Below are 22,504 nucleotides of genomic sequence, written 5' to 3' on the forward strand. Positions count from 1 at the left end.
AAAATCGGACCTGTTCTTGAGGATTAAAAAGTAAAAACTTTCATTGACTCAACTAATACGAGTAGCTTACATTATCATAGCTTAATAATAATTAGTCACTCGATGAAGTTCTTGGTGCTGGGACTAAAAATAATAAAAAATCGAGTTTCACATATACCTACATTATTTTAATAATGACGAAAATTATGAGCAGTTTTACATCAACTAATAAATTATAGTTTTACATTTTTATTAGTTTGTAAAATAATGTCCTACCCAACTAATTAAATTTAAAAAGCTAATTGAGCAATTCTTTTTGTATTTCCTGCAGTTTCTTCGAGTTTTTCCGCTTTGTTCAGCCTTTTTGTAGTCGTCATGAATATTTTCGTCAGTCGAGCTGGAAGGTCTAAAACAATGCAAATTAATGTTGTTTCACAGTCTGCATTTACTTTACGGCCTTACGTCAACAGTATGTGCAACATATCGCCTAATATACCGGTATTTTCTGAACTATAAAGCGACGTTTCGCATATTGCCCGCAACAGGCAATTTCTTCCCGAATAGCCATGCCTGAAATATTGATCATTATCATACATAGCTTCAAATATTTGATTGCTGTACAATTCGTTCCAAAAAATAATTAGATACAAATTGTACAATTCAGCTCGTGAAAGCAGATGCTTTCTTTATGAAAGCTCAACAACAGCTACACGAAGGAATTCTATTCAAGCTAAACTGAAAAGAAATCCCGTTAATTAACAGTGATATTTACGATTTGAGTTTATATTCCAGCATGTCGTAGATAAATCTGCGATCCCAGGACCTTTTCGAAACTAAAGGTGGATAAGAAAATTCGGTCTCGTTTTGAGGCAAAACGTAGTTAGCTTCCATGTTATAAGAGAAAAATACATTATATTCTGGGAGTTCCAGCGGCAGGGAAAGAGCTAAAAATAACTGAAAACAGATTTTTCATGTATTGTACCTATCATAAATATTGTTAATTAGACTTACTCCTATAAAAGGGCCTTGGGTTTCGCTATAAGGGAATCTAATAGGATTTGGAAATGTAAACGAGCCGTCTCCGTTCGTTGATTTTATAATGATGCTAATGGTCAAACTTAACAAAATTTTCTTGAAATTCATGATAATTATAACATACTGCGTGGGTAATCGACGGCACCTGTACTGAAACTCATCGTTTATTTAAGTCTGTTTTTCAATTAAGATGTTACTGTTACGTATCTAAGTGAAACGTTAAATAAAATGACAATGTTCAGAATAAAACGGAAAAGTTTGCAAAACGAGGTATTTATTGTCGAGTTCGGCAAACCATTGTTATTCAATTTATTTAGCACTTATTAAGAATCACCGCCTATTGTACATAATTACCAGCGTACAGTGACAACTTAATATTCTAATTTTTTTAATTTCTCATATGTAAATTCTGTTTGCATTTTTTAAACAGTTTTATAGGTGATTTCACACAAACTCTATAACTGACAATTAGTGCTTTTATTGTTAATAATAATAGACCATTTCATTATTTAACTAGTGCGTCAGAAGATTAATTAATAAAATGATACTTTGACTCAATGACATTTTTTGGAAAATTTTAAATTTCGCGCTGTTGTCAATGTGGCGCCATAAGCGCACTTTTCAAGGCCGTTTTATTGATATTTTTTTAGAAATAGTGATAGTTTGTGATTCGACGGTTGCATCGTGAATTTTGATTTAATTTTAGCCCAGTTTAAATTTTCGGTAATGAAATTTTATAAATACACCCATCGGCTCAAACTTGTCTCATGTATCATCAAAAAGTGAAATTTTTAGGTTATGTTTAAATTTTGCCGCATATTGTCGGAATATGATATCTTTGAAGTGACTAAATATCTTATCGATTTATCTAATTTAATTTAAATTTCAGTTTTATGGTGTCTGGTTTTCTGAGAGCTGGTCTAGGTCTCCTGAACATGGCTAAACCCAAAGTTATTTTTGTTTTGGGGGCTCCTGGAGCAGGAAAGGGGACACAGTGTCAGAAAATTGTAGACGTGAGTCCTGTAGATGTGAAAAATCCAAAAAGTTGTAAGTTATATTTTAGAGATTTGGGTACATGCATTTATCAGCTGGAGATCTGCTTCGAGAGGAGAGAGCCAAGCCGGACTCGCAGTACGGTGAATTAATAGAAAGCTACATTCAGGAGGGTAAAATAGTTCCGGTGGAAATAACTTGCAGTCTGTTAGAAAGTGCTATGAAGAAGTCGGGTAAAGACAAGTTTTTAATTGACGGTTTTCCCAGGAATCAAAACAATTTAGAGGGGTGGAACAAAGCTGTCGCCCAGAACGTTAATTTGCTATTTGTTTTGTTTTTTGAGTGCCCAAGAGAGGTAACGTAGCTTTTTTGCGCAATCACACTATTTTGTATGTTTTTTACAGGCTTGTGTTGAGCGGTGCTTAGGTCGAGGCGCCGCCGGCAGCGGACGTTCCGACGACAACATGCAGAGTCTACAAAAGCGGTTTAACACTTACATTACGGAAACCCAACCCATCATAAAATATTATGAAGAGAGAAATTTGGTTCGAACTATTGACGCGAACACATCTCCCGACGAGGTGTTTGAAGAAGTCAAAAAGGTATTTGAAAACTTCGAAGCTGGGGGTGATTTTTAATAATAGCATAATTAAAACCAAATTTCCATGATAGTATAATTTAATTACAACGCCACAGTCAAAAGTTGCATTATTTTATGGTGCACAGTCTACATGAATAGAGTCGACATTCCTCAATTTAGTTTGCATTTAGTCTAGTCAGGGGCGCGATACCTTCATTTTTATCATTTTACATGATTCATTAGCGACCTGGTGGAACCTTAATCACACTACTGACGTGCTTAAATAAATGTAGCAAATTTCTGGTAAATGTAAAATCGATGAAATCGTGGAAATTATGTCCCTTTGATCGGAACCGTTGGCCTGCATTGTGTAGGATACAAAGTCGCTTATCTAAATTTTGATTCACGGCAATAAAATAATCATAGGAAATTTGTTTTTTTAAATAATTTTATTTCAACAAGTTGGCAACAGCGATTGCGCAGTCATTCTTTGCTCAACGGGATAGATGTTATGGGTGTATTTATTCTCTGTCATTAAAGCTGTGTTGCCTTATGGAAGTGAAATAAATTTTTATTGAATCCACTTTCTTCTCTCATTATATCGAGTGCCCAATCCAACTAATTAGATCTAGGAAACTGGTCGTACAATTTTTATTGTACACAGTGCAATCACTTTCCTTGCTTCCTTGTTTCTCCGCATCTTCATAATCTGTAGGTAGATCAGTATTGTTTGAAGTCGATGGCCTGTGAAAGGCTTTTTTCAGAACGCATAAACCTCAATTGCTGCACTTACGTGAAAAGTATATGCATAATGTCGCCGAGAACTCCGTTGGCGTGCTCGGTGGTGTGCCGCGCCGCCTCGCAAATGGTGCGCAGCAGACAAGGCCTACCTGGGTAACCGTTTCTGCAAAAATTCACAACAAACATGCAGCATTTTCACGATTTTGACATTTGCATCAGTGCCAAACAAGCTCAGAATATACTTAAAATTGTCTTTTATACCGCAATTTATATTGTAAGTACTTTGAAAATGTGTCACTAATAAGATGGCTTTGTGAGTACTTACGATTCCATTTTAGTTTCCAGTGCGGTGTAAATTAATTTCCTGTCGATTCTCCTTTCGATCAGAGGAGGATATTCGAAATAAGTTTCGTTTCCTGGCACCAAATAATTAGCTTCGAAATTGTAAGCCAAATAGGCATTTTTGTTTGGCAGATCTAAAGGTACAGCGACCGCCATAAACAGCTGAAATAATGATATTTATTGTCCTTGTAAGCTAACTGTCGTCCTTACCCCCATGCCAGTTCCCGGTAAAAAATGAAACTTCCAGTTGGGATATCTGAATTTGTCCTCGCCGAAAGTTTGGTCCAGCAGTAGCGGCATTAAAATGAAGACAACCAAATTGTGCTTGAAAATGGTCATGTTGAGCCGACTAAGTGTACAGGTCAGACTGTATCATGAAGAATCTCTTCAAGTGCTAATCCGAGCGATTTACATAACTGTTCTTCGATATTCCATTGACACAATCAACTACATGCAATTAGTAGCACAGATTAATGGTTGTAAATTCTCAGCGGTATGTGTTAAAATTCGTACATTCAAACTCCACGTCAGCTCTGCTGTGGATAGATCTAATCATCGGTAACAGTTTCGTTTAAACACCTCTAATGGATTCCTTGAGAAAGACGCCATTAGGATGCTACAATAAATTAGCACATTTGTTTTAATTAAACGTAATCGACCAGTTTATGGGGCTAACGCTACATTAACTGTACATTTCGCAAATTAAAAATCAATTCCTATTACTTAATTTCTGTGGTAACGTATCGGTGATCGATTATTAATAAATGGAGCTTCAATCGGATCGTGATTGACTTGATGGAAACAGTGAGTTTTACTTTCACAATGAAAATGTTATTGTAGAAAAAGAATGAAATATCATTGCTCGTATTTATTTTGATTCGCTGGGAACACAAGACAATTGCGGTTGAAATAACAAAAGTGTTCACGATGTGGGCGAGGCTGCTGAAATAATACAAAATTTGTGACAAGGAATATTTTACAATTTATTCAATGGCGATTTTCTGCTTTAAATGAATACAAGCAGAGCGCTTAATGGCATCACAAGGTAACAGATTAAAACTAACAAAAACATGCTTTTTAGAATTGATTATTATTGTTATTATCGATTTCAGTAACATCATCGACCCTGATGTGTCCATGATACCCTATAATTTAAGATAATATTTGCTGATTGAGGTAAAAGAGGACCGATTAGACCGGAGCTTCGGCCGACTCTCCGAAATAAATGTCTCATTAGATTTATTATTTATTTGTTTGTAAATTCCATTAATTTATTGTTTTTTGACAGATTACATCGAAGCTATCATTTTAATGTGGGTAAAAATATTTGCACAATGAATTCTTGACTGTTAGAATTCGAATGTTTTAAAAACATCGAAATCAAAAATCGAAAGTGAAGGTTGTCGAATCAATGACACTTGACAAATTAGCTTCACGAAAAAATCGTCTTTGGCAAAGTGAGAGACGTGTTGCTAAATCAGATTTTAATGTTGTGACAAAAAAGGAATTTATTACTATGTGCGTGGCGTGGCGATCTCTGTGCGTCACGAATGTTGCAATATTAACATTATTAGAAAACTTTTTTCGTGCATTCAAAGAAATTAAATGTAATTTGTAATGAATTAAATAAACATTGCGCAATAATCGCAACACGTAAATCATCGCAAATGAAAAATGAAAGGGGTCACAGTTTTATGGCTTCTGATAGATAACTCGAAACGATGTTGCGGCCCAGATTGGTCAAACAAGAAAATGGGAAAGTGTTTACCAACAAAGCGGAGTCGTAAATATCTCATATCCCAAAATCATACTTCAATGGGTTGTAAATCTGGTGGTCGTGGAGTTTTGGTTTACCACTGTCCGCACCAATTTAAATTCGAATTGTCGCTCACATCACTAATTAACAGATTTTATGCAATTATATAATCAGTGATGACTGTGACGATATTAGAGTAAAATTTATTAGCAAATATTACAAAAAAAAATCCCTTTTCTGCAGCCGTAATATATTCTTGGCTTCAAGTGCTTTCTAAACAAAAATTCGCCCATTTTGTTAGGAACTGTGACATTTACAAAAATAATAGGACTATTGTGGGGAGTATTACGTAACAGTTGGGGCGTGAGTGTATTGAATATTTAAATCGCTAAAGAGTAATAGATAATTTATTGACCATTCAAATACCGATAAATATCGATAAAGATCTAAAACATAATTGTTTTAATAGTTGCTATAAATGTGGTTCCACCCACGATGACCAATTCTGAAAAAACTGCATTAATGAATAACAGGTTACTATCTACTATGTATGTAGTAGTGCATGCTAACATTTTCTAATTATTATTTATATACAGTAATAAATATCATAACTATTCGATTTCACAATATTCGAGGATTCATTTTTTCTTGCAGGAGCAGATTTGCATGATCATTTAGATTTTCACTCAATTTTCAAAATTGAAAGGACACCCTCTTAACACGCACGGGTAAAAATTGTAGCTACAGGTTCCAGGATTCGTCCTTTAGAAATACTCTATCATGTTCGCTGTCGGCTATAATAGTTAACTCTTTCAAGGTCTGAAAATAAACTTTGTGTATAACATTTATGCAAGGCTGCATTATTGAGATAGTTTTGTAACGGTATTGACCGTTAGTAAAAACCCATAAGTAACGATTAAAAAAAAATGTCTGATTTAATGTTAAAAACACAATTGTGTTATTTTCATTTATTTGTGTTTTGTGGTATTTTAAATTTGGTAAAGCGACCTCGATCAAACGTGTACCTACTACCAATATGACTATGTCAAAAATGCAACAACATTTTTAATCTAAACAGTTACATAATCTTGCAAATATGAACGCGCCCACGCGGGGTCATGCCACAGTTCATATTTTTTTTTTGTTAGAAGTGCCAACTATTTGGACATTTGTGCAGTTCACTTTGTATATACATATGTATGCCAGTCTTAAAAATTGAAAGCATCGACAGATAACTCTTTCTATTACAAAATTAGTGAGAGACGGTGATGGACTGAGAGTGCAATGCGGATTGTTGATGCACCTAGGTCATCACATTATAAGGTAAATCTGTTGAATAGAGGGGAGGTGGAACTAATTCCATCATTTCAGCTTACAATAGTCGTAGTACATCTTCGGGTTTTCAGTTGAAATGATATATCGCGGTAGAATGTCAGTATTTAAACAGTGAAGAGAGGAGTGACGGTGTTGTGAAAAATGGCCATATCGCTGACAACTGATTGGTCCAAAATTCGCTACATCATGGTCGTTATATTTTACATAAGTGCCCTTCTGGCGTCGACCATCGCAACAGGATTGTCGACTTCGGGAAAAGTAAGAAATTGATTTACACTAATAACGCTAACAAGTAAAAGGTGCTAAATTTAAACGAAGTGGGTAGTTTCGCAAGTACCGGGAAACCCGCGAATTTTTGCCACCTTGGGTGTTATTTTGGCGAAAACACGACCAGAACGAAGAAAGTGTCTTCGTTAATGGCATTGTTAGTCGCGGAATAAGGCCGGCTAGTACTTTATGGTTCTTGAACTTGTCCGCTATTATTTGCGGCAAAATATTGTAAATGACACGAATTTGCGAAGCGTGCCGCTTCTTGTTAACCCGAGTAAACTGTTCCATTGTTTCTGACAATTTTATTTTCTCGCTCTTGCAAAATTAAGAATGACACGAACCGACATCGATCGAGTCTCGATATCCGTAAATTGCGGAAATGATCTGGTCTCATTAACGACGCTTCTTTATTCGAGTATTAAACGTTCACTTTTGATCAAAACAGTTTAGAAAGGATTGTGTTTTACGATGTTGCGCAACCGTTGAACCTATAAATCATAATCTTCAATATTTTAGCAAAAGAGACAGTTATTTCGCGAGCATTTGCTTCCTCAACAAGGAGGGAAAATTCCGGATAGCGCATTAGATCCTAGTCGGCTCATTTTAAACAAATTTAGTCAGAATGGACTCTACAGTCCGGATGGGTACCACCTGGAGCAGAGACACCCCGACAGTCACCACGCCCCCAAACAGCACTTTCCCAACACTGTTAAGGTAATTTCTTCCGATACTGGAACCGCGACTAGTTTTCTGTATTTCAGGTGCACCCTTATCAAGATAATAGATACGTTGCACCCCCAGGACGATATAGTGGTCTACAGACTCTAGATACAACCTACCTCATTCGAGACCCCGTAAACTATGTGCTTTTCCCACCGATACGCCATTATACTCCTCTTCCTTTCTTTCCCCAGTCTTCCTTGAAAATTTTACGACATTTCAAATACTCTAAAGTCAATAACAATCACGACGGTTCTTGGAATGAAATTTTACCACCAAACGAGTTTCCAGCCAAGGTATAAAAATTCTTTTTCTAAACCAGTGAATAATTTCTGTAAATAATAGGCGTTACATGATACTCTTTAACCCGATTTGGATGATTCTTAAGAGATTGCATGTTTGCAGTCAGTGTTGCGATAATTATAGGTTTGGAGGTCACTCTTTCTTAATTGCAAAACAGCAAATTCATAATTTAAGATCGATTTATTACATATTTGTGACTGAAGCTAGGAATTAAATAATTAATTATGTAAATTTTATTTCTGAAATTACAAGAGATTAATATGGGCAGGCAACCAGTTATACATTCGCATGTAATACTGTTATCGGATTGTAGGAGATCAGATTATTATGGAATTTACAAAAGCGAATTCAAGTTAACAACTTCATTTTTATTAGAGAGTGAATGTCATTTTGTAGATTTCAAAACCTAGGAACTTGATTTATTAATTTAAAATTAATAAACACAGCACGCCAAAATATCCAAGAAAGATTTTTTTTTACTTTTTTCGGGATTCATTGATCCACGTTTTCTTAATTCTATTGTAACTAAAAATAATATTGATTTCTATTTTTGTGGCCCTTTATAATAGTGTTCATCATTTTTATTATTACGTATTTGTTTTTCTAAAAAAAGACTGTAGCAATAACTCCATAAAAAGATATTTTATCTTCTGCATAACATTTTTACTCGTTATGTAAGAATTTAAATGCAGTCCACTGGAAATTGAAATTTATGTCTTTCAGTCTCCATCTTATTTTCACTATTGAGATACAGGGGGGGCTCGAAATGCAATAATTTTGCGAACTGAAACTATTTTGCTTGGGGCAATCAGGACAGGTTAAGTTTGACCCAGTGAAAACCAGCCTCGTGGCATTTAGGGAAATAGTTGTTCCGGTGGTTTAAATTTCAAAGTCACTTGTTTTTGACATTAATTAACACTGAAAAGTGTGTTAATGTTATTTGCCACCCCTAGCAGTTAAACAACTACGAACATAATCTTGTAATTAAAAGAAATGAGAATGTGCTTTGTTCGACGCCTAATACAGTTTTGAAGATTAAAAAATAGTGATTTTTTCAGATATTAAAAGAACTTGCCCCGTATCTACGCAAACTACATGAGACTGATTGAGAGGCGGAATTTTGCAAACCGTTGTAAGGGTGCAAGATTTGTTACGTTATCAAGAATGCGCATTTACAACGGCTGACACATTTACAAATGAAAGTCAATTTCGTAAAGTTCATGTTTCAACTGTTACTTATATTATGTCATAGGTTTATTTTTTTTACATACATGTATTATTAACTTATGGAAAAAATACAAACTTTGTGACAATTTGTTTTTTCGTATTTTTCTTAAACTTGCAGCAAGCGTTCGAGTAAGTTGACCTGAAACTAGAGCGAACGAAATCGAAAGGCATTATGAAATTTGCCTTAAGGTCCGAGTATCAAATTTACGGTTACCGCGAGCCGATTGTGCAACACAATGACAAAAATTTAACAATGTTAACAAGTTCAATTCGGGCAAATTAGAAAGAAAAAGCGGGGTTATTAAAAATGTATCAAGAGAAACAGTGATTTCTGGTTGAGTATAAAGTGAATATGTGAACGCCGCTGATTGAAATTGGTCCAATAGGTAGGGAAAGTGATATGTGACCTATTCTAGCAGCTGCTGTACACTTCTGGTCATTTTGCTTGTGCTTGTGAGAGTGTTAACAATGTGTAAGATAGTTGCAGTGTTTCTTTTTGTAGCCGCGGGGCTCTTTCTAGCAGATTCAGTTGCCATAGTGGTAAGTACAACTGTTGGATGTTGCAAAAAACAATTCAAATTTTAGCCCCAATACGGGGGCTACGCCGTAGCTCCAGTGAAGCTGCGCCAGGCCCAGAAAGAACAACAGCAAGACTTCAGCAAAATCCCTGGAGTTCCGGGGGTAGACTACCCCCTGTTCCATTCCGTACCCCCCACGAGCTTCTCCTGCAAGCACGTTCCGGCCCTTCCGGGCATTTACGCGAACGTCGAAACTGGCTGCCAAGTACGCACCCTTACTTAATTTTCACCCTGTATGCTATTTTTTCTCTTATCAGGCCTATCACGTCTGCCACGACGGTCGCGAGGGTGAGCAAGGAGCCTCCTTTTTGTGTACCAACGGTACAGTTTTCAACCAGGCGGAATTCGCTTGCGACTGGTGGTACAACGTGAACTGTCACGAAGCCCCAAATCTCTTCAGGTTGAATCTGGACCCGCTGAAGAACCCCTACGTTCCCAAACCCAAACCCGAAGAACTCGCAAAGTTTGTGCCTGTTAATAAGTACTAACTTTACTTTTTGTAAATATTTGGTGTAAATTATTGTATTTATTTGGAATAAATGTGGTGATGTTTTGATTGTGAGTTGCCATGCAAACAAATTAAAATCGATACTCCAAATCCAAACACTTCGTCTTATTTTCCTCAACAAAATGTCGCTCACGTGGGAAGATAAAGAAGTCCGATTTGACATACCTTTTACGTAAGTTTTCGCTCGTTTTTGACAACAATTTTGGGACGTTTCTTTAGGGAGATGAGATTGAAGATTGGGGAAAAAATCATTGACAGGTTAGAAAACATCGAAGATACCAAAGGGAATGGAGGCGACAGAGGCAGACTTATTGTCACCAACATACGAGTTTTGTGGCATTCCGTCGCAAGTCCTCGAGTTAATTTATGTATGTTCAACATTCAAATAAATATTCTTATTCCAACTAAAAGATTGCAGCAATAGGATTTAACTGCGTGGTAACTATTAGCACAAAAGTTGTCAATTCGGTAAGAATTGTAAATTCAATTCATTGTAAATCTCAGTTAATTGGAAATTTGTAGAAATTGAGAGGAACCACACAGGCACTTCATATTTTGACAACTTCGAATGGAACAAGATTTGAATTTATTTTCACCAATTTAGTGCCCGGAAGCATGAGACATTTCACATCAGTGATGGGGGTTCATAAGTAACTAATCAACATTAATAATACAAAAGATATAAGCGATAGTAAAATTCACAATTTGATCGATACAATTCCGATAAATCTATATTTAAAAACGATTACTTTAGCAAATTGTAATTAATTATTTAGTATCTGTCAAATTTGCAATGAAAGGGGCGGAGCTTAGCTTGTCAGATTATAAGTGGATGGGGCGGGACTTATGCTTACGCGGACGACTGGCAACAACAGTCACGTGTCATCCACTTCTTCTTCCTTCCTTCTTCTTTCCTTAAATTGGCTCCGCTTCTTTTATCCTCCGAAATATGTAAATTTCGTGAACTTTCAGGGCTTATATATCGTCAAAATTGTACCGAGAGTTGAAACTTCGTGGAGCTGTCATCCACAACAAACAACTGAAGATACTACCTTTAGAACAAGTGTTCTCCACTTTGCACGGCGTGTGGAACCTGTCAAGCGACCAAGGAAGCTTGGGAACTTTCATCGTGACCAACGTTCGTCTGGTCTGGTTTGCAGACATGAACGAGGGTTTCAATATTTCCCTCCCCTACTTACAAATAAGTTCTGTACGTTTACACCCGCGCAAATTCAATCGATTTACTTGTGGTTTCAGATAAGAGTCAGAGATTCGAAATTTGGGACGGCGCTAGTGGTCACAAGTTCAGACACCAGCGGTTCTTACATCTTAGGTTTTCGTGTGGATCCTGAAGAGAAGCTGAGGAACTTGTACAAAGAACTGAGTTCGTTGCATTCAGTTTACAAAGGCAATCCGATTTTTGGGGTCGAGTACAAATGGTGCAGTAACAAGAATGAGGAGCCAAACGAGAAGCTCGTCGAGGATGTTGTGGAGATTGAAGAGCCCAAGGGTGAAATGTCCAATACTTTGGCTGCTTACTTGGCCGACGAAGGACACGCCAAGGATAGACCACCTGTTTATTCGGCGGATTTGGGGTTGGCAATCGAAAGTGTGAAAGAGGGTTTTACTTTGCAAAAATTGTGGGAGGTTCTACCTTCGTAGTGTGTTGTGGGTGAAATAAAATATGAAAGTTGTGTTTTCGTTCTATTTTACCAAGTCAGTACATTTAGCTATGCTACAGTGTTATGCTGTTGATTAAAATCATAGAAATAAGACTGTATGGAATTTTATAAATAATATTGGTCTCTGAACTACACGTCAGTCATTCAAATTTGCCACATCTATGATAAATAGAACATTGAAGAATGTCTACAATAATCTAAACATTTATCGTTACGATTAGAATTAATAAATATGTAAATAAAAAAACTAAGAAAAGCTCAGTATGGAAAGATTAAAAAACATATTGCATGACCTTCGGGATCACATTTTAAGTAATAACTAATTAAATATATAAAAAGCAATCACAACTTAAGAAAAATTACTGAAATCAGTTTTCAACTTTATCGAAGGGTGGTGATTCGTTACTGGTTTGTTGACATTCATTCCATTCTTGATTTTGATGTGATTCTGTTGTTTCGATCTAATAGCACTTTCTAATTTGACCCTAAGATCACTAGTTTGACTCATCAACTTCTTAAATTCCTAACAACAAAAATTAAATATGGTGACGACCGACCCTTCACCCTTACCTGTGGATATTTTGGTCCTATTTTCATCAGCCTTTGTAAACTAATTTCGTGGAGGTTTAAAGAGTATTTATTGGCTGATCTCAACGCTTGTCCTTCTAGTAAATAACTAATCAAGATTGGAACTAAAAGAGTGAGCATCTGAATTCCTAAAACAAAAATTCTAAGTTAACACCAATTTTGTATCTGATTCGACTCTCTTTTGTTACTTGCCTTGCATTATATCTCCTAGGCGAGCACCACATTTAAAATGAATTACAATTTCAAAACAAGTTTTTGAGTACTTACGATTCTGAGGTTCCGCTAGTTCAATCAATGATTCCACAGTGACAATAGTTTCCAAAGTTACAACGAGTTCGCCGTCTGAAAAGATATTCCTCGCAGAGTCGGAGTAGAGGAATTCTACGAGTCTCGGGGCGAGGGTGTGTATGTAAGGGGTGGCGACTGTTCGATCCGGGTGTGCAAAGAGAGACTTCAAAGTCTGGACACACTTCAATCTCACCTACAAAATACAAAAAAATAAATAACCAATCGAGACGCAGTCTTGGGAATTACTGTTGAATTGGAACTCTGAAGACACTGCCTAAAGTGGTTGATGCAGGGGTACTGCAAATTGGGGGCCGTTACCACTCTCGAAGGAGCGTGCAGAACGAAGACAGCTATGGCCAGCATCATGGTCACTTCGTCCAGTTTATTCTCATCACTTCCGGTCTTCGCCAGATCGATGATTTTTGCAAGAGCACTCTGTAGAAGTTTTTGCCAAGTATCACAGCTTCTGGAATCGTTGCAATATCTGTCGGTTGCTAAAACTTTCAAACAATGGAGTGCGGCTTGTACTGAAGCATTGTTAGCCAAAACTGTAACGTCGTTGATGTTTTTGGTTGCCATTTCTTTGATTACTCCTGTTGTCAAGTAGAGGACAGTTGGGAGAATGGAGATGGCACCTTGAGGAGAACACAGCTTGTGAAGATTTTCCATGCAAGACAAAGACGCCGCTATCAATCGACCCGACTCGTCCGGAGTTTGCATAATTCTCAAGGAGTTTACAATTGTGGAATTAGGCGAGGGACTGAGAGACGGCAATTGGCGAACTAGCAGACATAAACAAACTTCCAAGATCGAGAAAACTAGGGATTTTCCGGGTAAAATGTCACCGCATTCTCCACCTTCCCCCAACAGATCAACGTCCGCAGTCGACCCATCTTGTTGGTTGCTAATCTCGTTCAACTTGTTTTTCTTTTCTTTGTCTAATCGTTCTTGTGCCGCTTTGATTACTTGTTTGAGCACTTCCATACACAATAGCTGACACGTGTGATTATCTCTCGTTAGAATTAGGCGGTGTAAAACATTGCAAAGTTCTATCCCTAGAGAATTATCTACCAAAATCAACTCTCTGGCATAGGTGGAGTCCAAGAGCGTATACAACGCTCTCAAACAAGTGACTATGCTTTCTAGAGGCTCTATCGATCTGGGACTACACAGAGCTTCCATACAAATCCCGAAGAGGAGATGAAACTTATCGCCGCAACTATCAACAGTGTTGTTGTTTGCGTTATCGTTGTCTTCGTTGGAAACTTTGTCGAAACCGCCGGAGTTGAGCCATAAGGCTGCGGCGTGCAAAATAGGGGGCCAGGAAGACATATAATGCGGCCTCGACGACTCCATAGTGTCATTCGTATAAAACGCACCCCCGTCGTGGGGTAATTGACTGGCAAATTCCGCCGGCAAAGACAACAAAGCGTGATCTTTAAGAGCCGCGAGCCAATGTTGGGACAAACTTACCAACTCTGGTTGAACCAAAGTCAGTAAGTTTTCACCTTTGTACTCAAAATCTCCAAACTCGTCGTCATTTGCGTTCACAGTTGTGACCAAATCAAGCGAACTGCTTTCGCTGCCCCTCATCGCGACGATATACACCTCCGCCCAAGCTTTCAGTATTGCCAACTTCTCCAAAGTGGCCAAACTTTCGTTGTACAACTGGGTCGTGTTAGTCTTGTTTTGCAGTTTCGTAAGCGATGAAACCAACAACTGGTGTACCCTCCTCAGATCGTTTAAATCTCTAGCAACATTCGAGCCGATCCAAGTAGAGCAAACTTCACAAGCGGCTGCTGTGACGTGAGAAGAAGTATCCGGAGCGAACGCTGGTCTTAAAGCTGCACCGACTTGCGCTTGAAATTGTTCTAATAATAAATGCCCCGGAAATTCTGGTTCCGGAACTTTGGAGAACTTCTCTATGATGTCTTGAAGAGTCTTCAAACCTTCTAGACGCAAAGGATCTGAGTCGCTGGTGGCAGCGATGAACGCCATCCGAATCAGTTCGGACAAATGTAAAACCAAAAAGTCTGTTTTGCCTTTGTTCAGTTGCATCTCTTTCGCCTGGATCAGATCGAAATGAGTGGTCTTACTGGCGCTGCTTTCGCACGCTGTTATTATTTTGCGAACGCACTCCGCTGCGAACACTCTAGTCGGCCATCTCGGTTGCACAGCGGGGTGAGTCGAGGAGTCGTCTTCGGCGTGGAATTCTGCTTGATCGTCGTCTGCTTCCTGTTCGTCGTTTTCGTCGGCGTCGTTGGTGGAGACACTTTGTTGGTCCTCCATGTTTGTACTATCTGCAAATGATTTGGGTTTGTAAAGTGGACAGGCAGAGAATGGTAAGTGTACCTGTGGCAATGGTGAGAACGTCCTTGCACAACCCTAACCACTGGGATAAGTTGTCGGCGGCGAGCATCTGCAGCATGCTGATCAAGGTGTCGTGAATGTCTTTGATTAAAGCGGCGTCGGTTTCGGTGTCCAGCATGCTGAAGAAGACGCCAGGAAGACCGGTTTCGGTTATCAACAATCCTTCTACTGTGTTGGTGTCGCGACTTTCGCTGGCGAAGGTCATTGCGTGTTCGCATACTTCTTTGGCTTCTCGTTGGGCCAACTGTCGCAAGCACGAAATTGCGGCTTTTCTGAGTAAGAGGTGGTTGCTCGATAATGTGCGCTGAAAATAAATCAATAAATTATCAAATGTTAAATTGAAATGTCAAAAAATTATGAAAATATGACATTTTTGACAGTCAAATTTTGACAGATCTATAAAATTCAAATTGAAGATATCAAATGCACCATTTTCTTTTGATATGTCAAAAATGTCAAATTTTGACAGATAAAATTCAAATTAACCATAGTTATAAAACGTACACAGAGCGTGGGAACCAAAGACGACAGGTTCACGTGTCTTGGTGCAAACAAGTGCAACTGTTGCAGACAGCCTGTGGCCTCGGCTTGGACCAAAGGATCTTGATGGTCTTGCATGATGGCACATGCGCACAAGAATGAAGATCTCGCCATACAAATACTCGAGGTATTTCCTTGTAATTCGGGTCCAATAGTTGTAATCAATGCCGATAACACTTTCCCAATACACTGATGTACATCGATGTACGATTGAGGAACGTTCAGCAGCAACTTCAAAGCTAGAGAAAGACTGGGTTCCACATAACCTCTAAACATTGGGCCTCCTGAATCTGCAATCAAGGCTAAAGCGTGCAGAGACCACACTTGCACCACTGGAGAAGTCTGGTCTTGAGCCAGCGCCAACAAAATAGAGACACTGGTGTTTAAATGTTGACTGGAACCCATTCCTCCGACGTAGCGGTGAAGACAACCCAACGCTAGAGAGTGACCAGTCCGACTAGCGACATCTCTAGCTGACTTAAGCCGGTCGAAACTAGTCTGTGCCAATTCTGCTGTAAATTTCGGATCGGAGACTACTTGCGCCATCCTCCCCACTGCTTCTCCCGCGGCACACCGCAGAATAGGATTGGGGGATGTTAGCGCCCCCACGATCAAACTAGCGGCGGCTTTCTTCACGTCTTCTTGCCCGATACTCATTTTTGCCTCGGTTAATCCCTTCAAACCGCTCAAGAGTGCAGTGAAGACGTTCATCTGGACCGCTTCTTGTCTGGAACTCTTCGCATGTTTGATACACTCTGCGAAGTGATCGACCATTTGCAAGCGATGTTTGTTTGCTACTCTCGGGAAGATTTGACCGAATAAGAGAACAGACATGTCGATCACAGCCACACCTAGTGGTAACGGCCCTGGGATTATTTCGCTCTGAAATTGGCCAGTTAGTAGAGAAAGCAGAAAAAGTACAAGAGGTACCATTGATATTTGGCGATAGAGGCAACAGGGATCGTGCTCTAGAGCTCCAGAGCCGGCTGCGCTGTTCGGCTGTAACTAAGACAAGCTTCAGTTAGTTTGAAGTAGTGATTATAAAAAGCAGACAAAATAAACGAAGGGCCAAGCAAACGGTCAAACAAAAGAATGACTAAGACCACATTACTCACGTGTTCACCGTCTGCCCTTCGATTAGGCTCCATCTAAGGAAAAGGTGTATTACATTACCTCCACGATAGAGTGCAAAATGTTAGTTGGGAAAATTTACAAAAAGCATTATTGAACAAGTGTTTGCTAGTTTAATTCAACTTACTTGGTCTTCTATTGTTCTATGATCGGTCTCTTGTAACCACGTACCCAATATTACTGAGTCATCAGCGTGGCACACTGTTCTCATCTGAGAAGTCGTCGTATTGGCCGGGTTCTCGGTGAGAGTGAACTCTGCCACTAACATCCTCAACAGATGAGTATAGGAACCTGCAACAATCAATTATTTACGGAATCACCAAGCACGCAAACTTACTTTCGAATGATTGTGGTGGCAACAAGAGAAGAGTCTCGTATAGGCGTAGTCTCACCATCGCAGCAGGCGCCTTCAGTTGTTGACCATAACTCTTCAGAATACTTGATATGCTAAAAATTATTTGTACTGTATTTGTTGAAAAAATATTTTAAAGTTGTACTTGGTAAGCATCGCCAACGCTGATTCAATCGGAGCAAGCAGTCTTCTGTTTATGTCTTCGGTTACTAGTTCGTGACAGTGTTGGAGGAAACTGTGCATTGCAGAGAGCGCCCCAGCTCGACCTTCCAGAGTGACTTGCCAAGTGAACGCGTCTCCTCGTGCTTTCTCCGAGTCCAGTTCTTTAGTTGATCGCGGGAACGAATTCCTCCACAGAAGTAGCATTCGAGGGAGCAAACCCCTTACAACGGGCACTCCTAGAGTCATTATAGCCCCGATCAGAAGCCAACCTGCGTGTGTTCTGTTCAACGAGAGTCTACTATTTTGACTGGCGCTTCGCAACAACTCTTCCGCAGTGTTGAATATGATTTTGCCTTTAGTATGCGGCACCCCTAGCGGCGACAGATTAACCCCACCCAGTACAGCGGCTAGAGCACCACTGTAGCCCGCTATGGCCTCTGGGGATGTTCTGTATTCTTCGATTCCGGTGACGCAACGGTCAATTAGTGGAGTTATCTGACTCGGAACCGCCACACAGATGCAGCGCAAACACCAAGCCGCTGCCAATCTGGCCGCTTGACAAGGGTGAATCAAAACACTGACAGTGGCGTCGATCAAATCTAAAATTCGAAGATCAATCAAGCTCAATCGGTTGAAAGCAACTTACTTAGAGTTTGATCGGTGATCAGGTCGTGTGCTGTGGTTCCTAAACTTAAGACTAAACAACCGATTTCCTGCAAGGCACAGACTAGGAGATGCTGACTGAACAATGTTTCCTGATTGAAATCTTTGGCATTCTCGGGGTTGAAATCGATCGAATTCATCTCTTTGACAATGATCTGGGCGATCTCTTTGCAAGCCGAACTTTGCGCTTTCTCCCCCAACATCTTCCCCAAGACGCTCCTCAATATAAAATTTATACATTTTCTCGAATAAACGGCGTCTACATGAGACGACGCCGCTTTAGGGTTGGCCACTAAGTACAAAATGTGCGAGAGGAAAGACTTAATATTGCGTTCGAGCCAGACGCTTCCCAAAATTTGAACGAAAATCACATACGCCTGAAAAATTTATATTAACTCAAACTAAAAAAATTAACGATCGCTGCGATTTACGTGTGTCACTCCTACGCGGACTTCTCTGTTGACACTGGAACTACCCTTGATTATCTCACCTGTTCCTTTCAAAAAACCTACACCCCCACGAAGAAAACCTGCCATCAGAATTCCCAAAGCTTCATCCAACGAGACTAGTTTCAACCCTTTAAGTTGCGCTGAAATTCAAAATCTAGTGTTGTGGAAGAGGCACAAGTCTTGGATAAGATTGTCGAATCGAAACCGTTACGAAAAAAATTTAAATCGGAAGTCAAAAAATACAAAACCAAAAAAAATCTCGTTTTTAAAGTGGTTATGGAAGTTTTAAAACGGTTTTCGGTTCGCAATATTTAAATCGGTTTGACAGGCTTTGTTTGGGTGCTTACGCGTTTTTTCTGGTTTCTGATTCTGGGTCATGGCGATGAGCGCCCCTAGAAGTTTAGCAACAGAGCACCTGACTTCATAGTTGGACCCGTCGAATGCTCGAAAACACAGAGTGGCCAAGCTTTCTAGTTCGCTGGTGTAGAGAAAAGGTGCATGGTTCAACATTTCCAAGAGGCATCGTGTAGCGGCGCATCTAACGGCCATAACTCGATCAATCAAACAATGTCTGGCCGCTTTGTAGATGTCTTTGTGTACATTTGAAATCGCGTTTCCCATGCCGGCGCACACCTTAAAAATCCCAATCAATCACGGCTTGGATCAATCCCGATCCTTACTTTTTCCAGTGTCAACATGATTTCTATTCGAGTTTGAGACTCGGCGCTTCGAAGAGAACGGATCAAGATTTGAACGGTCTCTTCGTAGGATCGACCCATCATCCTGCCGAGTTTCTCGTACATCGTTCCGACGCAACAAATCGCGGCCCTGCGAATCAATTTTTATTTAATAATCCTGATGGCAGATTAACGCGGCTTTACAATCTCGTGGGGAGAAAACTCGGGGAGTCGTCCTTATTTTTCAGAATGTCGTTGCATTTGTTCACCGTGTCGAAGAGGAGAAATGTGTCTCCGACTGAAAAAAGCGTCGCGAGAGAACGCGCTATTAATTTGCGTGTCGGAGGCCCAGGAGATTCTTGAATGTGGTTCATTAGTTGTTCTACTAATTTCTTCTGGCATCCTTTGATGTCGTTCTGGAATAACAACCGGATGAGACGCTTCTCGCAAAAATTAAGACCGTGAATAAAGTGGATCCCTCCGGCGGGTTGCGGAGAAATAATAAAAAAAACTGCGAATTACACTAATGAAACAGAAAGTCGAAATCACACCATCGAAAAAGTAAACAAAGAACATGACGTACTCAAGGAAATAACAACAAAATGTTGTTGGACTAGAGTAAAAATTGTTTTGAGTGTAAGTTAAAGTGCCTTATTACTATTAGTATATTATGCAGTCAAGTTTAAATCTGAAGAAATCTTGTATTTATCGTAAGAAAGATTGCGTGGAATTGGCGATTCATAAAAAAAAATTGTTGAGACACTATAAAGCAGTTTGTAATGAGTCATAAAGAAAAGAATAAATACAATTTTTATATTGATAAGATTCATTATCTGGATTGAGTCAAACTCGAGTCTGTATAAATCCTGCAGACTACAAAACAACTTACATGTCTGATATTTCAAATCTTTTTATTTTGAAAATATTTTTATTCGGGATTAATCAAGCGGAAATTTGAAGGAAACGAGATTATGTAAATTTAATGATTCGATGAAAAGTGAATTGTGATTTTTAATATTTTGGTGAATTGTGAGATTTCGATTTATCCGGAATTCGCAGGCGCCCTTTATCTGGGTCGGATTCGAACAATGTGTTTGAAGGGTCCACTTTATTCCGCATTGAGGTGTAGAGTAAACGTACCTTTTGTGCTGCTACTAAAACTTTGTCTAAAAATCGAAGCCATTCGAATATAAAAACTGGGCGTTTGGCTGGAGGTATCTGTGCCAAGGCTTCTTCGTTAAGTGTTAAACTATGTGATAATTCCATTATAGAAAATATATTTAAATTCTTCAGTCTCCTATAAAGAGAGATTTTTTACTTTGACAACTGGTACAACTTCGTTAAACTTGCATCATCCCTCCACCTATGCCATTAGATAAAAGTGCTATTTCCCTAGAGACTAAATCGACTCGACACGAGTTCACCTATTTCACCGACAAACATACAACTTCTCCCGTGTATCTTTAAAAATATATACTTTTTCCGAAATTCTCTTCTCTCTTTTCTAATAAAATACATCACGCGTTACGGCGTGCACACAATTTATTCATTATATTGGGGTTGTGACGGTTTGGCTCGCACGAAACCCTAAATTTCAATTGTGTATACTATTGCAACACGGGATCATACACATAATTGGACACAGGTGTACTCCTTTTCCTACAGTAATTTACGCAGCTTTTAGCCGGTGTCAACACTCGACCGCAGAACAAACATGTTCGATAGGCGGTAATGTAAGCACGAACACTCGATTGTCGAGATGATGAAACCGAGAAAAAGGAACATGTAACGTAGATAAAAACCGACTTAAATAATTCAAAAACGAAAAATTGAATAAAAGGGAAGAAACAAGCGTTCGACATAATTTAATAACCAAAGCGCTGATACTACTAAACTTTAAATTCCTGCCGAACTTTCGCGGCAATTTATTCATTTTAAATTAGACTAAACAGTGAAATCATCCTGGTTCTGACTGTGAAAGGATTGATAAACAAATTAGTTTATTGTAGGCGTATTGAAGTAAGATTGTGACAAATTGGAGATAATAAGACCTCAATTTATAACAACGAACACGTTGTAGGCTTATACGAAAATATTTTTTTGTGAAATATTAGCAGCAGCTCATACCTATTTTGGTGCTCCATTCTGTGTCAAACGCGTACGATTAAACTATCACATACCATTAACGTCACATTTGAAATTTAAATGTGTTAACCAAAAGGAAATGATAAGACGTGTTGCGGAAAAACCGACTGCATCGTCTGGAACAAGACAAGATAGCGCATGCCCTTTGCTTATATCTTAATTTAAAGGGAATAACCTTTGTAACACCTGGTCCAAAGAAAATCAAAACGAGTTCACAGATTGACACTGCTTTTACGATCGATTAAATTAAAATCATTAGTAACAATAAAACAGGTGAGGGGTGTCTTTACGTTCACACATAAAAGTGTTGCAATTTTATCTTGTTGTGTGGCTCAAGAAGGTTCCAATTTAATTTATTCAATTCGAGTGCGTGGATTAATTTAATTTCAATGAAAGTGTGGGTCACTTGGTCGGACACACAGCAATTAGCAAAGCTGTGACAGATTTCTAAAAAAACTTAATCACATAAACTAAGAACACTTTCCTGTTACTGGTACGTGATTGGGGTGTATAAAAATAATCAATTTTAACTAATTTAAAGAGACGAAATTCGTTTTTTACGTGTTGATTGACAATTAAGATAGAATAAACAATAAGTCAAAAAAGTAGGGTAACAACCCTTACAGCGTTCTTGTTACATTTTGGGCCGACTTAAAAAGAAGAACTTACTATTTGTGGGTTTAATTAAACTGTTTTTGATGTTGTCATAATTATTCCGTTAGTTTCTGCTGAAAAAAAATCACCCAAAACAATCTAATTACACAAAACCACAGATGACACAGAACTCAATGACAGGTGAACTGGCATGGCTGTCAACACGCAGGCGCTGCCAACCGTAGGGCGTCAAACTCACTGACCGCCTAAATTACGAATTGAGCAATATTTTTTAAAGAAACATGATTGCAGTGGAGTAAGTTTAATATATATAAATTCAATTAAATTTATTACATGGATAGATTATCCGTTATCAGCCGTATATTAGTTATCAATATAAAAATATAAACAAAATGTCAAAGTATACAATAAACATAATATCTAATTAACTTAATAATTACAGTATAGTGTCACTATTAAGCTGAATTTACTATTT

At 38.6% G+C, this 22,504-nt stretch overlaps 5 protein-coding genes across 9 annotated transcripts; 3 read left to right on the forward strand and 2 right to left on the reverse strand.

Moving 5' to 3' along the window:
- Nucleotides 1–145: 145 nt before the first annotated feature.
- On the reverse strand, nucleotides 146–5,543 carry LOC138140101 (uncharacterized). Its single transcript, XM_069060806.1, has 8 exons — nucleotides 3,881–5,543; nucleotides 3,654–3,832; nucleotides 3,381–3,491; nucleotides 3,187–3,331; nucleotides 991–1,170; nucleotides 752–933; nucleotides 442–549; nucleotides 146–385 (listed from the first exon to the last, which is right to left on the reverse strand). The coding sequence occupies exons 1-8, from the start codon at nucleotides 4,007–4,009 to the stop codon at nucleotides 232–234; spliced, it is 1,188 nt and encodes a 395-aa protein (XP_068916907.1). The 5' UTR covers nucleotides 4,010–5,543; the 3' UTR covers nucleotides 146–231.
- Nucleotides 1,578–3,170, forward strand: Cmpk (cytidine/uridine monophosphate kinase Dak1). Its single transcript, XM_069061595.1, has 4 exons — nucleotides 1,578–1,737; nucleotides 1,904–2,027; nucleotides 2,078–2,362; nucleotides 2,412–3,170. The coding sequence occupies exons 2-4, from the start codon at nucleotides 1,908–1,910 to the stop codon at nucleotides 2,643–2,645; spliced, it is 639 nt and encodes a 212-aa protein (XP_068917696.1). The 5' UTR covers nucleotides 1,578–1,737; nucleotides 1,904–1,907; the 3' UTR covers nucleotides 2,646–3,170.
- A 1,053-nt stretch (nucleotides 5,544–6,596) lies between the features above and the next one.
- Nucleotides 6,597–10,463, forward strand: LOC138140485 (uncharacterized). The gene is made up of 6 exons (XM_069061596.1): nucleotides 6,597–6,749; nucleotides 6,798–7,019; nucleotides 7,548–7,745; nucleotides 7,793–8,047; nucleotides 9,867–10,064; nucleotides 10,117–10,463. The coding sequence occupies exons 2-6, from the start codon at nucleotides 6,903–6,905 to the stop codon at nucleotides 10,345–10,347; spliced, it is 999 nt and encodes a 332-aa protein (XP_068917697.1). The 5' UTR covers nucleotides 6,597–6,749; nucleotides 6,798–6,902; the 3' UTR covers nucleotides 10,348–10,463.
- On the forward strand, nucleotides 10,434–12,061 carry BBS5 (Bardet-Biedl syndrome 5 protein). The gene is made up of 6 exons (XM_069061594.1): nucleotides 10,434–10,539; nucleotides 10,587–10,735; nucleotides 10,786–10,835; nucleotides 10,890–11,017; nucleotides 11,340–11,577; nucleotides 11,625–12,061. Exons 1-6 carry the CDS (start codon nucleotides 10,490–10,492, stop codon nucleotides 12,027–12,029), a joined length of 1,020 nt encoding a protein of 339 aa, XP_068917695.1. The 5' UTR covers nucleotides 10,434–10,489; the 3' UTR covers nucleotides 12,030–12,061.
- On the reverse strand, nucleotides 12,059–22,238 carry LOC138140481 (HEAT repeat-containing protein 5B). Of its 5 annotated transcripts, none has more exons than XM_069061593.1 (19): nucleotides 22,084–22,238; nucleotides 20,410–20,566; nucleotides 19,474–19,685; nucleotides 19,273–19,420; nucleotides 18,940–19,225; nucleotides 18,575–18,732; nucleotides 18,127–18,520; nucleotides 17,464–18,079; nucleotides 17,304–17,413; nucleotides 17,094–17,257; nucleotides 16,951–16,983; nucleotides 16,766–16,840; nucleotides 15,800–16,717; nucleotides 15,278–15,599; nucleotides 13,172–15,225; nucleotides 12,905–13,118; nucleotides 12,830–12,844; nucleotides 12,620–12,765; nucleotides 12,059–12,572 (listed from the first exon to the last, which is right to left on the reverse strand). In XM_069061593.1, the coding sequence occupies exons 2-19, from the start codon at nucleotides 20,533–20,535 to the stop codon at nucleotides 12,399–12,401; spliced, it is 6,165 nt and encodes a 2,054-aa protein (XP_068917694.1). In that variant the 5' UTR covers nucleotides 20,536–20,566; nucleotides 22,084–22,238; the 3' UTR covers nucleotides 12,059–12,398. The 5 variants fall into 5 exon arrangements, with proteins under 5 accessions (XP_068917694.1, XP_068917690.1, XP_068917692.1 ...); XM_069061589.1 differs by lacking the exon at nucleotides 22,084–22,238 and adding an exon at nucleotides 21,397–22,031; XM_069061591.1 differs by lacking the exons at nucleotides 16,951–16,983; nucleotides 22,084–22,238 and adding an exon at nucleotides 21,397–22,030.
- Between the last annotated feature and the right edge of the window lie 266 nt (nucleotides 22,239–22,504).

This window comes from Tenebrio molitor, chromosome X (assembly GCF_963966145.1).
Source record: "Tenebrio molitor chromosome X, icTenMoli1.1, whole genome shotgun sequence".
Taxonomy (NCBI): Eukaryota; Metazoa; Arthropoda; class Insecta; order Coleoptera; family Tenebrionidae; genus Tenebrio; species Tenebrio molitor.